The sequence below is a fragment of the Perissodus microlepis genome, chromosome 7, assembly GCF_051167445.1.
Source record: "Perissodus microlepis isolate ML-2025 ecotype Zambia chromosome 7, ASM5116744v1, whole genome shotgun sequence".
NCBI classification, from domain to species: Eukaryota; Metazoa; Chordata; class Actinopteri; order Cichliformes; family Cichlidae; genus Perissodus; species Perissodus microlepis.
The window spans coordinates 23,914,364-23,930,032 of record NC_140467.1 but is presented as its reverse complement, the minus strand read 5'-3'; the positions used below and the strand labels follow the sequence as shown (position 1 = coordinate 23,930,032).

The 15,669-nt window shown below is 38.6% G+C and overlaps 1 protein-coding gene across 1 annotated transcript; it reads left to right on the top strand.

The window, feature by feature from the left end:
• The first annotated feature begins 1,030 nt into the window (after positions 1–1,030).
• cdhr5b (cadherin-related family member 5b) lies at positions 1,031–15,669 on the top strand. Its single transcript, XM_084934288.1, has 15 exons — positions 1,031–1,115; positions 2,111–2,286; positions 2,392–2,445; positions 2,597–2,686; positions 2,834–2,920; positions 3,043–3,144; positions 3,258–3,428; positions 3,592–3,682; positions 3,767–3,864; positions 4,591–4,794; positions 9,640–9,750; positions 9,840–9,906; positions 11,221–11,430; positions 12,887–13,056; positions 14,875–15,669. Exons 1-15 carry the CDS (start codon positions 1,031–1,033, stop codon positions 15,412–15,414), a joined length of 2,256 nt encoding a protein of 751 aa, XP_084790414.1. The 3' UTR covers positions 15,415–15,669.

Genomic DNA, 15,669 nt, shown 5'->3' with positions numbered 1-15,669 from the left:
TCCTCTCCTTTTTGTTATTATTATTACTATTATTATTTATTTATTTATTTATTTTAGATTACTATATTAAATATTCCAAATTGCATATAGCAAACACAGGCAAGAGGTCCAGCTGTGTGACTGAAATGAACCAAGGCAAAGCCCTTATATGAAATAGTAGCCTAAATGACATCCTCCTGTCAAACGCCACCCTTCAGGACATCCTAACTTCAAGCTTAAATGCAATTGAAACTGTTGGGTTATTAAAAAAAAATCAACACTGTCCAGTTGTCATAAAGGGGATAGTCAGCCATAAAGACCAGGGTATAAATGTGTTTATTGCTGCTGTAAAGTTGGACATTTTATCATGCGAGTCTATGAGGGCTGACGTATTTTTGAAGTCAGAATCAAGTGAACATTCAAGGAACTGTTTTTATTTTTGTTCTGCTTCATTCTTTCTTGTACTTACAGTCTTTTAGGCATCTAACACATAAAAGTGGACAGAGTCATTTGTTCGCAAAGGGTGGCTCCTATAAAGTACAAACATGTCTAATTATGGGTTGTGTATGGATTAATAGGGACAAAAAAGGCTTTTATTCATATAATAGTAGTCAAATTCAGTATAAAGTGTTTAACAACTGAAAAGTCTTAATACCACTGTACTGGCCTCTGTACTAGGCGTGTTGTATGTGTTATGTTTATCCCACTGTTGTCAACCATAAATGCAAATCAAGACACATGACCTTGCGATAGGACACATCGAGTGTCCTAAAGTTAAGGAAAAAGCAGATGAGGGAATACATAATTTAATGATCTCAAATACTATCATCACTTCTGCAGATGTGCAAACAATATTAACATGCATCGTCATGTCAATCTTGTCAAATAAAAGACAATTAGTCGCAGAAAAAGACCTTATATGACTTCACAGCAAACAGGAATACATGTAATGGGTTTTATGATGGGTAAAAGTCCAGTGCAGCCATAAACGCAAGCAGATTGGCACAGACGAGAGGCAGATCAGTCGGGACTGACGAAGACACAGTCGGACATGGAGAATATTTATCCACACTTCACTGCGACAACACTCCTCTGCTTCATCCTTCTGATTCCGTTTCAGACATTGGCTCAGACCTGTGAGTATCCATCACTGTTGTTTCACCTGTTGTTTACCTGACTGTTGATCTCTGTTCCTATAAAAAAAAATAATGGGCTGCATAACAGTGTGTTCAGTGGTATTTATACAAATACAGGCCATTTACCAGTTGTTGTTGTTGTTATCAGAGTGTATTGGACAGCTAGTGAAAGCCTGTGAGCTAAGAAATGAGTGAAAGAAAAGAAAGGGGAGGGGGTCAAAAGTCTAGAAGCCAACAGACACGCTGTCACACTGTTTGATGCATTTTTTTTACATTTTTACATTTCTTTTTTGTTTTTTATATCTTGCAACTCTTTAAGTATTTTAACAGCTCTTTAACAGCTCTTTAAGTATTTATTAAACTAACTTGACTTATTCAATATTTTAAACTGTACTAGTTTTATTGTGATTGTTTATTCCTTGTGCTCCTCCACATCTGTCAACATTTCAGTAAACTACACAGTTTTTTCCAAATTCTACTGCTTTGTAAACTGTCTGTTGAGACAAAGATGAAGGCGAGGTGATAAAATCACTTTCACTCAGAGCAGTTTCCACTGTGCTCCCAGAAATGAATGTTTCTTGGTACACATAGGCCTCAATTATTGTGGAATAAGGGGAACAATCTAACAGACATATTCAAAAATCATTCTAAAAGAGTTTCTAACATCCTAGCTGAAGCACCAGTATATAAAGCCTTTAGGCAACCAAATGGAAACCAAATGGAAGACACTCTGAGCAATTGCAACAATTTCTAAACTATTTTTCAATAGTTCTATAGCCAGTGAAAAATAGTGGAATTCTAAGTCTGTCTTTGAGATATAAACATAACTGTCAAGTTGCTTACAGATTACTTTAGTACTTTCTCTGTATACATAAAAACAAATAAAACTGGTAGACATCTATTAACTTATGTTAATAAGTTAATAAAATGTTAATTAATAAATGTGTTAATGGTCTGTCTCTTTAATTAGAACATCTTTTTTCTTCTCCCACAAGTCTGTTCTGCTCCTTCAAGTGTGCAGTTTCCAGAAAACAACGGAATAGGTGACGTTATTGAGACAATAACTGTCGAGCCAGATGTGACCCTTGAATTTACTCCTCCAGCTGCAGGCTCAAACCCATTTTCAATTAATGGAAACAACCTGACAGCTGCAAAGGTGTTTGACTATGAGGTACTGTCAGTCATGACTAATAATACCAATAAGATTAAAACTCGTCTTTGTGTCATTTCTACACTGCTTAAGAGTAAAATCGTATAAAATTTGTTTTCTTTGCAGACTGAAAAAAGTTTTCCGGTCCGCATCACGTGTAAAACAACCACAGGACTGACGGTAAAACTGCCTTTAAACACGCTGAGCAGGTTTAACAATAAACGTCTTCAGTTTTTCACTCAGCTGTGTGTTTTTCACAGACTCAGACTTTGCTTGTACTTAATGGTCATGTGTTATCTGATACACTAATGTCAATTTAATCTGTTTCCAGACAAACATCGTCATCATTGTAGTCATTGGCAATTTGAATGATAACCCTCCCAGCTTTGATAAAAATCCGTACGATGTTGAAGTCAGTGAGGTAAGGGTTGAAATACTAGAGAAGTTATTATTTGTCTTTGTAATTCTTTAATCTATTTATTAATTTTTGTGTTGTGGCACGAGTAGATAGCCCTCATATCTTCTTTTTAAATGTACCTTATTTAGTGGTACTTTTTTTTTTATATAGATAGCAGCTATAGGGACCACTGTGGGTCAGTTCACTGCCAAAGACTTGGACAACCCCACGCTCTACTATACACTCACACCTGAATCTGTAAGACTTTTTTCTTTTGTCTCACATGAGACAGCAGATATTAGTTCCAGCATCTTTGACCAGAGTAAGGTCAAAGATGCACAGTGATCTAAACATTTTTATTTCCTTTTTCATATCTGCAGGATTACTTTAGACTGCAGTCACCGACTAGCGCAGTTATTCTTGTTAATGCACGCCTTGATTATGAAAAAGTCAAAAATGTGCAGCTGGTATTGGAAGTTCTGGTGAGTAGTCAACATTTCTGATTATACACAATAATAGTTTCCTCCTAACTCTGGAGGATACCTATAGTTTTTCTTTCTGGCATTTGGATGTTTCTTCTTCCAACATTTTTTAGGACACACAAGAACCAGAAAGATATATTGCCACCACAACTATTGCAGTCACTATCTTAGATGGGGACAACAGACCGCCATGGTTCCAGCCATGCACCACACATAACATGGGCGAGAATGTGATTTGCCAGAGTACCGGCTATACTGGATTTGTTGTCCTTAATGAACAGGAGGTGAGTTACTCCCACTATAGTAATTATATGTATTATATACATATATAAAATATTATATAGAGGGGTATTTTATCATTTTAGCTTTTAATACTGTTAATGAATGAGAAGGTTTTAAATGCCTGATAAACACTTTGAGGCCATAACTGTGATTTTGCTTTCGCAGCCTGCAGTGTTACCACTGAAACCAGGACCTCTGTACGCCATTGATGGAGACTCTGGAATAAATGAGGAGATAACATATTCGTTCCTAAGTGGTATATAACTTGAATTATAACAAACAATTGTAAAGTTGTTGATTATTAGCACAAAGAAGAAGCCTAGTTTGTCTGTGTTTGCAGGAAATGATGCTGGTCTGTTCGAGATCAACTCAAACACGGGGAACATCACCATGCTGAAGCCAGCTGATGTGTTGGGGACGATCACTTTGACAGTGCTGGTAAACACAACATATTCTCTTGCTGTTATCGAATGATGGTGTCATCTGTGCTAAAAACTGTAATCAAACTGGATTTTTAAATAGATGTAAGTAAATGGATGTAGGATGTAACCAAAACAGTAAAAAAAGAACAAAAACAAAAAAGAAAACCCAGCTTGAACTCTCCCACACAGGCCTATTGTTGATGTTCACAAGATCACTCAGATTCTGGCCAATTCAGACTTTTAAATTTAATAAACAGGAGAAAAACTTTTAGTTAGGTTTACTTTATTTACATTTATAATATATTTTCAAAAACAAAGTTACAAATAGTTACTTAATTCCTAGTTCAACATGTATTTAATATATCCTTTGATATTGAACTAAAATTAATTTTAGAATAGAATAGAATAGCCCTTTACTGTCATTGTGCATGCACATTGTTCTTACAGTCTGGTAAATCAATCACTCCAACATCTGCATTACTTCCAATGCTGCCACATTCTGCTATATGTCCTCCACCTGAGGCCAATTCTCATTCTCAAACTGAAGCGAGAATCATCTTGCCTACAAAGAGCAGACAGGCAGTCTGTTGGTCCCTAAACATGACATAAAATTGGCAGAAAATCTTATTAAATTATTACATCAATAATTTAAATGTATGAATTTCTTTGTCAGGTTAATCTCAGGGAATTTATTTCAGTATTATACAATCCTGATGTTTTCAGCTGTGTTTTTCTTTCACAGGCCAGTCAGAAAGTGAACACTCATCAGTTTGCCACCACTACCATCACAATCAGTGTCCAAGTCAAAAGCTTACACCCCCCAAAATTTCAGAAAGATCATTATGAAGGAGTCATCTCTTCAGTAGGTGCCATGGCGATGGACCTGACAAACAAGGACACGCCACTGCAGATTATTGCCACAGATGACGATTATGCTGCCACAGCGGTAAAATGCAGTTACTCAAACCCTTAAACACCAATGTGACTAGGTGAAACAAGTGTTTATGCTTTGTTGAGGTTAAAAAAGATGGATGATGGATGGATGGATGGATGGATGATACCTGCTCATAGACTGTGTTCCCAAACTTTTATTCTTCTTCTAGGTTTGACTTATGTTTCTTTATTCCCTGTAGTTTTTTATGGAAATGGAAGTGGGAAATTAGAGCTAACAGTTCTATGTCTCGATGATCCATTTCCTAATGTTTCCTTAGCATCTTTTGTAAATTTCCTGAAATGGCATTTAAATGTAGTTTACAAATGCTTGTATTGATTATTTGTTTAAAAACAAAAGAATGTTCCAGCAAGAATGTTTGACTTTTGTTATGTACAAGTTTGTTAAGTGAAAGCTCATTTTGGTAACAGCCAGCAGTGGTGCATGTCCAGCCATTCTGTCAACTGTTTCCAGACATGATGTAGTTATTTTCACTGATGGACTTCTGCTTGATCTCTTGGTGGCGCTGTCACTTGGTGTTCGCTCGCTCTGCGGTAGAGTATCACTTCCTGTTCCTGCTCAAACACAGTGGTGTTTCTGAGTAGCTTATTTGCTTAGCAATTTAATTAACAACTTTTAAATACATTCTTCTTTCATAGTATAATCTTCACGTGCTTCATCCGAAGCACACTTTCTGTGTACTCACTACCTAATTTATAGCCAAAGTATTCACTCACTGTTTCTGTACTGTTTCGCTAGCTTAGCTTAGCTCGTAGCCGACTCGTTAGCACCATGGCTACTTCACCTGTCCCTCCTGCACTTTCTTGCTCATTGTGTCAGATGTTTAGTTACTCCTCGGCCTCCTTTAGCAGTAATGATATCTGTAACAAATGTAGCATATTTGCAGCTCTGGAGGCCAGGATTACTGAATTGGAGACTCGGCTTCGCACCCTTCATTCACCCGTAGCTAGCCATGTCAGACCAGGAGTGACATGTTTAGCCGCATGTTCTCCTTAAATTGCTGGCTGTCTGAGTGGTGTCCCAGAAACGATGTGGGCTTCATAGATAATTGGCAAACCTTCTGGAGGAAACCTGGTCTTGTTAGGAGAGACGGCATCCATCCCACTTTGGATGGAGCAGCTCTCATTTCTAGAAATATGGACAAATTTATTAAACCCCCCAAAATATGACTATCCAGAATTGGGACCAGGAAGCAGAGTTGCAGTCTTACACGCCTCTCTGCAGCTTCTCTCCTCCTGCTACCCCCCCAAAAAACCATCTCCATAGAGACTGTGTTAGCTTCCAAAAAGACAAAAAACAAACTAAAAACCAGCAACAAACAACTTAAACATAAACAATCAAAAAGAAAGAACAATACAGTATCCACATCTGAACCAAAGAGTAAAACAGTGAAATGTGGATTATTAAATATTGGGTCTCTCTCCTCCAAGTCTCTGTTAGTACATGACTTAATAATTGATCAACAAATTGATTTACTCTGCCTTACAGAAACCTGGTTGCAGCAGGATAATTATGTTAGTTTAAATGAATCAACACCCCCGAGTCATTCTAACTACCAGAAACCTCGAAGCACAGGCCGAGGGGGCGGTGTGGCAGCAATTTTTCACACCAGCCTATTAATTAATGAAAGACCAAGACAGGCTTTTAATTCATTTGAAAGCCTGATGCTTAACATTGTCCACCCCAGCTGTGAAACTCAGAAACCAGTCTTACTTGTTATCATCTATCGTCCACCTGGGCCTTACACAGAGTTTCTGTCTGATTTCTCAGACTTTATATCTAATTTAGTTCTGAGCTCAAATAAAATAATTATTGTGGGTGATTTTAACATCCATGTAGATGCTAAAAATGACAGCCTCAACATGGCATTTAGTCTGTTATTAGACTCAATTGGCTTCTCTCAAAATGTAAAAGAACCCACCCACCACTTTAATCACACTCTAGATCTTGTTTTAACATATGGCATAGAAACTGAACATTTAACAGTGTTTCCTGAAAACCCTCTCCTGTCTGATCATTTCCTGATAACATTTACATTTACAATAATTGATTACACAGCGGTGGAGAGTAGATTTTATCAAAGTAGATGTCTTTCTGAAAGCGCTGTAACTAAGTTTAAGAATATAATCCACCCACTGTTATCATCTTCAATGCCCTGTACCAACACAGAGCAGAGCAGCTATCTGAACGCTACCCCAACAGAGGTTGATTATCTTGTTAATAATTTCACCTCCTCACTACGTACGACTCTGGATACTGTAGCTCCAGTGAAAACTAAGGTCTCTAATCAGAAGTACCTGACTCCGTGGTATAATTCTCAAACACGTACCCTAAAGCAGATGACTCGTAATCTGGAGAGGAAATGGCGTGTCACAAATTTAGAGGATCATCATTTAGCCTGGAGAAATAGTTTGCTGCTTTATAAGAAAGCCCTCCGCAAAGCCAGAACATCTTACTATTCATCACTGATTGAAGAAAATAAGAACAACCCCAGGTTTCTCTTCAGCACTGTAGCCAGGCTGACAAAGAGTCAGAGCTCTGTTGAGCCAACCATCCCTTTAACGTTAACTAGTAATGACTTCATGAACTTCTTCACAAATAAAATTTTTATCATTAGAGAAAAAATTACCAGTAATCATCCCACAGATGTAATATTATCTACAGCTACTCTTAGTACCATTGATGTTAAGTTAGACTCTTTTTCTCCAATTGATCTTTCTGAGTTAACTTCAATAATTACTTCCTCCAAACCATCAACGTGTCTTTTAGACCCCATTCCTACAAAACTGCTCAAAGAAGTCCTGCCATTGATTAATTCTTCGATCTTAAATATGATCAACCTATCTCTAATGGTCGGCTATGTACCACAGGCCTTCAAGCTGGCTGTGGTTAAACCTTTACTCAAAAAGCCATCTCTAGACCCAGCAGTCTTAGCTAATTATAGGCCAATCTCCAACCTTCCTTTCATATCAAAAATCCTTGAAAGAGTAGTTGTCAAACAGCTAACAGATCATCTGCAGAGGAATGGTTTATTTGAAGAGTTTCAGTCAGGTTTCAGAGCTCATCACAGCACAGAAACAGCTTTAGTGAAGGTTACAAATGATCTTCTTATGGCCTCTGACAGTGGACTCATCTCTGTGCTTGTCCTGCTAGACCTCAGTGCAGCGTTCGATACTGTCGACCATAATATCCTATTAGAGCAATTAGAACATGCTGTAGGTATTACAGGTACTGTGCTGCAGTGGTTTGTATCATATCTATCTAATAGACTCCAATTTGTGCATGTAAATGGAGAGTCCTCTTCACACACTGAGGTTAATTATGGAGTTCCACAGGGTTCAGTGCTAGGACCAATTCTGTTTACATTATACATGCTTCCCTTAGGCAGCATCATTAGAAGACATAGCATACATTTTCACTGCTATGCAGATGACACCCAGCTCTATCTGTCCATGAAGCCAGATAACACACACCAATTAGTTAAACTGCAGGAATGTCTTAAAGACATAAAGACCTGGATGGCCGCTAACTTTCTGCTTCTTAATTCAGATAAAACTGAGGTTATTGTACTCGGCCCTGAAAATCTTAGAAATATGGTATCTAACCAGATTCATACTCTGGATGGCATTACCTTGGCCTCCAGTAACGCTGTGAGGAACCTTGGAGTCATTTTTGACCAGGACATGTCCTTCAACGCACATATTAAACAAATATGTAAGACTGCTTTCTTCCATTTGCGCAACATCTCTAAAATTAGAAATATCCTGTCTCAGAGTGACGCTGAAAAACTAGTTCATGCATTTATTACTTCCAGGCTGGACTACTGTAATTCATTATTATCAGGATGTCCAAAAAACTCACTGAAAAGCCTTCAGCTAATCCAAAATGCTGCAGCAAGAGTACTGACAGGGACTAGAAGGAGAGAGCATATTTCTCCTGTTTTGGCTTCCCTTCATTGGCTTCCTGTTAAATCCAGAATTGAATTCAAAATCCTGCTCCTCACATACGAGGTCTTAAATAATCAGGCCCCATCTTATCTTAATGACCTTGTAGTACCATATCACCCTATTAGAGCACTTCGCTCTCGCTCTGCAGGCCTACTTGTTGTTCCTAGAGTATTTAAAAGTAGAATGGGAGGCAGAGCCTTCAGTTTTCAGGCCCCTCGTCTGTGGAACCAGCTTCCAGTTTGGATTCGGGAGACAGACACAATCTCTACTTTTAAGATTAGGCTTAAAACTTTCCTTTTTGCTAAAGCATATAGTTAGGGCTGGACCAGGTGACCCTGAATCCTCCCTTAGTTATGCTGCAATAGACGTAGGCTGCCGGGGGATTCCCATGATGCATTGAGTTTTTCCTTTCCAGTCACCTTTCTCACTCACTATGTATTAATAGACCTCTCTGCATTGAATCATATCTGTTATTAACCTCTGTCTCTCTTCCACAGCATGTCTTTTATCCTGTCTTCCTTCTCTCACCCCAACCGGTCGCAGCAGATGGCCGCCCCTCCCTGAGCCTGGTTCTGCCGGAGGTTTCTTCCTGTTAAAAGGGAGTTTTTCCTTCCCACTGTCGCCAAAGTGCTTGCTCATAGGGGGTCATATGATTGTTGGGTTTTTCTCTGTATCTATGAAGCGCCTTGAGGCGACTTTTGTTGTGATTTGGCGCTATATAAATAAAATTGAATTGAATTGAATTGAATTGAATGGAGAGACTTATACATTATGCAGTTTAGTGGCAAACTACTCCATTGTGAGTTTGTTTGATTACTAACAAAGTCTTTTGGGAGTTTTCGATCTACTTCATGCTCAGCACCAACTTTTTTTCCTACATATGTTGAAACAGGGTCTGAATCCCCACATCACTTATTCCATTAAGGGGAGGAGTGAATTCTCCATCATTAACGGCTTCCTATTCATGACTAAGGAACTCCCAGAGGAAACCCTGTCCCTGGAAGTGAGTGTACAAGTCTAGTTAAAGTTACAATGACTGATGAAGTGAGCAAGTTTCTTATCAAGCATTTAACTTTGTCTTTGAACTTTCAGGTATTGGCAGTAGATTCAACCAATGATGAAACAGCCACAGCTCAGCTGTCAGTGGAGGTGAAATTAGGTAAATGAAACCTTCCACAATATGCTGCTGACTCCACTTGTTCTGTCAATGCAACAAATGGGCTGATACTTGTATAGCACCTTTCTACTCAGTCAAAGCTCAAAGCTCTACCACAAGTCCCAATCACCCAATCCCACACACATATTTATACAGTACTATCTATTCATATCCACATACACTCCCTCTCCAGAGGATGTACTAGTGTATCTTGCCTGAGGATACTTCAGCATGTGGACTAGGAGAGCCTGACCTTTCAGTTGGTAAACAAAATACTCTAACTCCTGAGCAACAGGAGTCCCTATGAGTTTATCCCTCTTTTACTTCATTTCTTGTTCTTTTTTAAGGTTGGTTTTTAAGGAGGGTTTCTTTGTCTTTGTGGGGGGGTTTTCCCACTTTTATTTATTCTCCTGTACATTGTTACCCTTCTGTCCCTACTATGTGTTGTTTCCTGGTCTTTACTGAAATGTTAATTGTTCTGTCCACTACTGCTGTGTTCTCCTTTGTGTTCTTTGTTGATTTGTACCCCTTTAAACTTAAAATGCAAGTTTCTTTTATTTTTTTACCCCCTGTCAATCTGATTTTCTCTGTTTGTGTCAGTAACTTAAAAACTTTGCCTTAAACATGATTCAAGGTCTTGCAAAAAAAAATTTACTTGCACCCAATCTGAATAACTTATAATACCAATATTTAGAGTGTAATTTTGAATATCCCAGATGAGAGAGGGACCATGTGAAAGAATTGGGACTCTAAAACAGTGACCCACACCATGGGCTATCACACCATGACTGATGCTCAAAGTTGGTTTACAACCAAAGACAGTCCTGGATGAACTTTTGATGGTGTCAGAAGTTTAGGATGACCATCTTGCAGTGCGACTGCAATTATGATATATGTCTACTTGCCCACCAAATAGGAATCTTTCTTGAAATGACACTGATCTTAACGGCAATTGCACTCGACAAACCAACCCAAATGGAATATATGGAAGTAATATATGCACAGTAAAATGTTTGGAACTCCAACAAAGAAGAAAGTCTTGTTGATTTGAGGCCACAGAACCTGGCTATATGATGTGTCCTTGAGTTGTCATGGCCAATCCAGCGGAGTGTGGCATTAAGACAGTGAGCAGAAGAATAACAGCTATATCCCTATAGCCCAGACCGAACAAGGATTATCTACATGCATCAAGATTCATGTCCATGTGGCTTGCAAAGACCTTTCAAGAATGCTAAAATGGCCGTGTATAGACATCTAAAGCAGAAAATTAAGACACAGGTAAAACCCACTAAGCTTCAAAGTGTGCTCTCCTCCCAGGTCTCACCACCACCAGTTTACCTCAGACTACTACAGACTTTATGACCACAACAACCACAGGTGAATCCACAACCAGCACCAGCGTCTCAATGACCAGCCCCAGTGAGAGCACCACTAACTCTGCTACATCCACTGAAGACAGTTCTTCAGCCATTAATCCCACTTTGACCCCTGAAGAAAGTTTCTCCGCTCCCAGCAAGGCACCACCAGGTGCTTACCCATTACTCTTCATCAGATCAAATGTGTTCCTTTGGGGGACACACACACACACACACACACACACACACACACAAACAAACAAGCAGTAAATCTAAGAAGAATCATTGCCAGGCAAACAAAGGATTTACCAACACATATTTTAACACACACACATATTTTTGTTTTGTTATTTTTGGTTTTTTTTAGAAATGACCTTGGGGAAAGGGGTAGTACATGGAAAATAAATGAAATTCACAGGAAAAAAAATAATTGGATAACCTTTGAGACTAAAATTGTTTTTTTAAAAATTACACACCAAAAGCTAGAATATTCTATTAGATTAAAAAAAATCATAAACTTGTGATAAAAAGTTCCTAAAATAATAATAATTTGTTTTTGTCATCCAGCCTTATTTTAGACAGGAGTATACTTCTAACCTCCTATAAAGGCTTTTTTCACATTGTTCCAAAGCTATAAAAATGTCTTAAAAGTCTCATTGTTGGTATTAAGCATTGGCCCATATACTTCTCATTCATCACAGCAGTTATTCCTAAATAAATAAATAAGAAAGAAAGAAAAAAAAGTGCAGTAAAGGCTAGTTCAAATAAATCTTCAATATGTTCTGAAAGCTTAAAATGTGTATATGTCAAGTTCATGCTCAGCATAATAGATGGATGTTGATCTGTCCATGCATTTTGAAACTAGTATTAGCATGTCAGCTACTGCCATGCTGGTTCCCTTTGTTCTTATTTGGTGTTAGAATTTGGATACATGAGAAAGCCATATTATTAGTTATTATTAGTTAGATAATCCATTTAAATTCCTTCAAAAGGCATCAACAGCACAAACACAATGGTGTGGTCTGGTTTAATGACTTACAGTAGACAAGATTACATCTAGGAGAAGCTAGTCTGGTGCAGTGGACACTTATCGAGTGGCCAAGCACCCAGATCCACTATCCAGGTGGATGAGGTATTAAAAAAAATCACTTTCTCCTGAGTTGTTATAAAGGAGCAAACTCTGCATTAGGCGTTTTAACAGGGGAGTTCATGGGGTTCGACTAGCAAGTCTCAAGTGGCCACTTGAGGAACTGCAGTTCTTGGCTTTGTCTTGATTTTTGAGCTCGCCACTTGTTCAGTATGGACTTTTAGCACGGCATTTTTAGTAAGTGGCAGATCTATAATCCACATATTGTATCTGTCATTTCATTTTTCTTAAGCTATGTGCAGTCAACCCTTATCAAACCAGTCTTAATCTATCAGTTTTTGTGTTAAAGTTACTTAACCACAGCTTTAGTGTGCTAAACTTCTATGTTTCGCCTAAAATGTCCATTCCAAGTAACAAAGATTAATCTGACATTTACAGTTAGAATTATCATTCCAATAAAAAGCATTTGATGAAAAACACTTCAGTTTACAGAAAGGGTTTAGATTCTTTAATGAGGGTTTTTTTTTTATTGTTTCTGCAGTCATCAACCCATCTGGTGAATATGGAACAGTGGAGATGGCAGCACTGGGTGCAACCTTGGGTGCTCTCCTGTTAATTTGTCTGGTGGTCATTGGTGTGCTTGCCCATCGCATGCAGAACGGGAAGGCAGACTGGAAGAAGATCTATGAAGCCAACATATTTCGAAGCTCCGTAAGGTTAAGGTTTAGGTGTGGGTGAACTTTCACATTCATCCAGACTCATCCCTTTCCAACACGTTGGTCTTTACTATTCACACATTTTCATTTTTGACCACCTTGGTTTCAGTTAAACAGATTTAAGGACAAGATAAAAGATTCCTTGTGAAATATTTTATTTGTACTATTTTCACTTGTTTAATGTTTATACACCTTGTGACCTTTGAGATTCAGGCTAAATTACAGCATAATTTCACACTAGGAACCCTTGTTTTCAAGCACAGTGGTAAGATGTTTCTTGTAGCTGGTCACCAGGTTTGGTCACACCTGTGGAGGGATTATGACCCACTGCTCTTTACAGAAACTCAAAATCCTTTAGGTATCTTGGCTGCTTGGTAACTAGAACACCAAATCCCCACACCGGGTGTGGGGTTTTTCTGGATTTTTGGTTGACATTCTGTCTCCATTAATGTTAAACTATCATAACAATTAAAGACTGTTCATTTCTTGTAAGTAAACAAACTTTCAAAAACAGCAGAGGATCAATTAATTATTCTATTCAATATTCATCCCACAGAATATCAGTCAACAGCCAGATGAATTAACATAAATATGAAAAATATTTTGAGGTCATTTTAAGCAATGGGAAGACTACGATAAACTGGGGAAACAAATATCTAATGGAAGCTACAGGAAGGGCCCAGTTATGCTACATGCAAAGTCAGAGTGTCTGTTTCAGTGGATGAAAGAAACTTCCCATCAGATTCTGTGTCAATAGTCCTTCAGGGAAAGTTTTCTGAAGCTAGTTCAACAATAACCCACAATTTAAAAAAAAAAAAAAAAAAAAAAAAAAAAAACCTTTGGCGATCAGGACCTTTTTGCTAATCTTTTGTAAATATGTCCTCCTCCTTCTGATTATTTCTCTAAATCAAGAAGTCCACATTGATTTAGCAGTGTGCAATGTTTTACCTGTAGCTTTTAATAATAATAATAATGGATTGCATTTAAATAGCACTTTTCTAGACACTCAAAGCGCTTTACAATTCCACTATTCATTCACTCTCACATTCACACACTGGTGGAGGCAGCTACAGTTGTAGCCACAGCTCCCCTGGGGCAGACTGACAGAAGCGAGGCTGCCATATCGCGCCATCGGCCCCTCTGGCCAACACCAGTAGGCAGTAGGGTGAAGTGCCTTGCCCAAGGACACAACAACCAGGCCAGACAAATCTGGGGATCGAACCGGCAACCTTCCGGTTACAAGATGAGCTTCCCAACCCCCTGAATCACGGTCGCCCTTTTGGGTTATTTGCTTTGATTCTGGCTGGTAACTTCCCTTCCCCTTTCTCTTTTATATGAATTCTTGTTGACTGCATAGTTCACAGTAAGATTTAGGGAAAATATTGAATCGGTGTTACAATACAGTCCAACATCTACAATTGGAGAAGAGCATTTATAATATGAATAGACAGTGTTTTGTGTCAGTCTCAGTAAGAATAAAATGAAGACTGTTAGCTGAATAAATATATTCCCTGACTAAAGCATTTGAGGTAATTTTTTTCTCATCACTAGGGTTTACTTTATGAAACAGCATTAAAGGAGATTCAAAACAGCAAGCTAAGTGTAGAAAATGTCTACTGGAAGTCATAGTAAGGACACAGTTTTACCATTGTGAATCCTTGATTCAAAGACAAGTCTGAAGGGAAGAGTTTCTGATGCTTTTCCATGAAATTATATATTCATTGTATAGACTGATGTAGCAGCTTGTTGTGAATAACACTTTCAAGTCCTCTTGTTTATAAATGTTCTCCCCTTTCTGTTGTTCTATCCACAGCTGGGTCAGGGCCCAGGCCAAAAAGAGGGCATCCAGTACACCAATGAAGCCTTTCAGCGTGATGATGATGATGGAGGAAGCACGGGCTCAAGTGGTCCAGAGACAAAAAGTGAACAGACACCAAAACCAGTATGGGATATCCCAACCAAAGAGGCCATCGAAAGGTCTTCTGCACCACTGCATGACCTTTTGCCTGATGACACCAGTGATGTAGGCTCAGATAAGGTTGACAGCGAGAAGGAAGTAAAACCCATCCTGACAAAGGAGAGGCGTGTGGAGGAGGGGTACAAGTCTGTCTGGTTTAAGGCAGACATTGACCCCAGTGCCAAGGAAGAGGTGGTCATTCTCCCAGACAACAGGGAGGACAGCGAGGAGGAAGATGAGGAACCACCCTCAAGCAGCAAAAAACATGATGGAAAACCACAAAAAAACTCCAAGGTCTTGTTTGCTGATACTGATTTGGACAGTGGCCTAGGCGTGAAAATAGAGGAACCGGGCGACGACTCAGATGGTGACGAAGAACTGGACATTGATCTGTAAGCGTAGCAAAAAGACAAGACCATGGTGGAAAGCACCTATAATAAAATCGAATGATTTTTTTATCAGTCAAGCACGTAATATTCAGCCTTATCAGCCTATTACAAAGGAGCCGTCACACAGAACCAGCACAGCATACACCTTATGGAAAAAGAAATTTCAAGGATAAATCAAAAGCTAAAAAGTTTGAACCTTTAGATTTTATATAAATGCAACATATTGTAGCATCTATTCTTAATGTAAATGTGTCATCGTTAA

What these genes read in the sequence shown, in the direction of transcription:
- cdhr5b (XM_084934288.1), top strand. Translation starts at nt 1,031, where the DNA reads ATGGAGAATATTTATCCACACTTCACTGCGACAACACTCCTCTGCTTC. An exon ending in TCAGACATTGGCTCAGACCT is followed by an intron (nt 1,116 to 2,110) that starts GTGAGTATCCAT and finishes TTCTCCCACAAG; the next exon opens with TCTGTTCTGCTCCTTCAAGT. An exon ending in ACGATTATGCTGCCACAGCG is followed by an intron (nt 4,795 to 9,639) that starts GTAAAATGCAGT and finishes ATGTTGAAACAG; the next exon opens with GGTCTGAATCCCCACATCAC.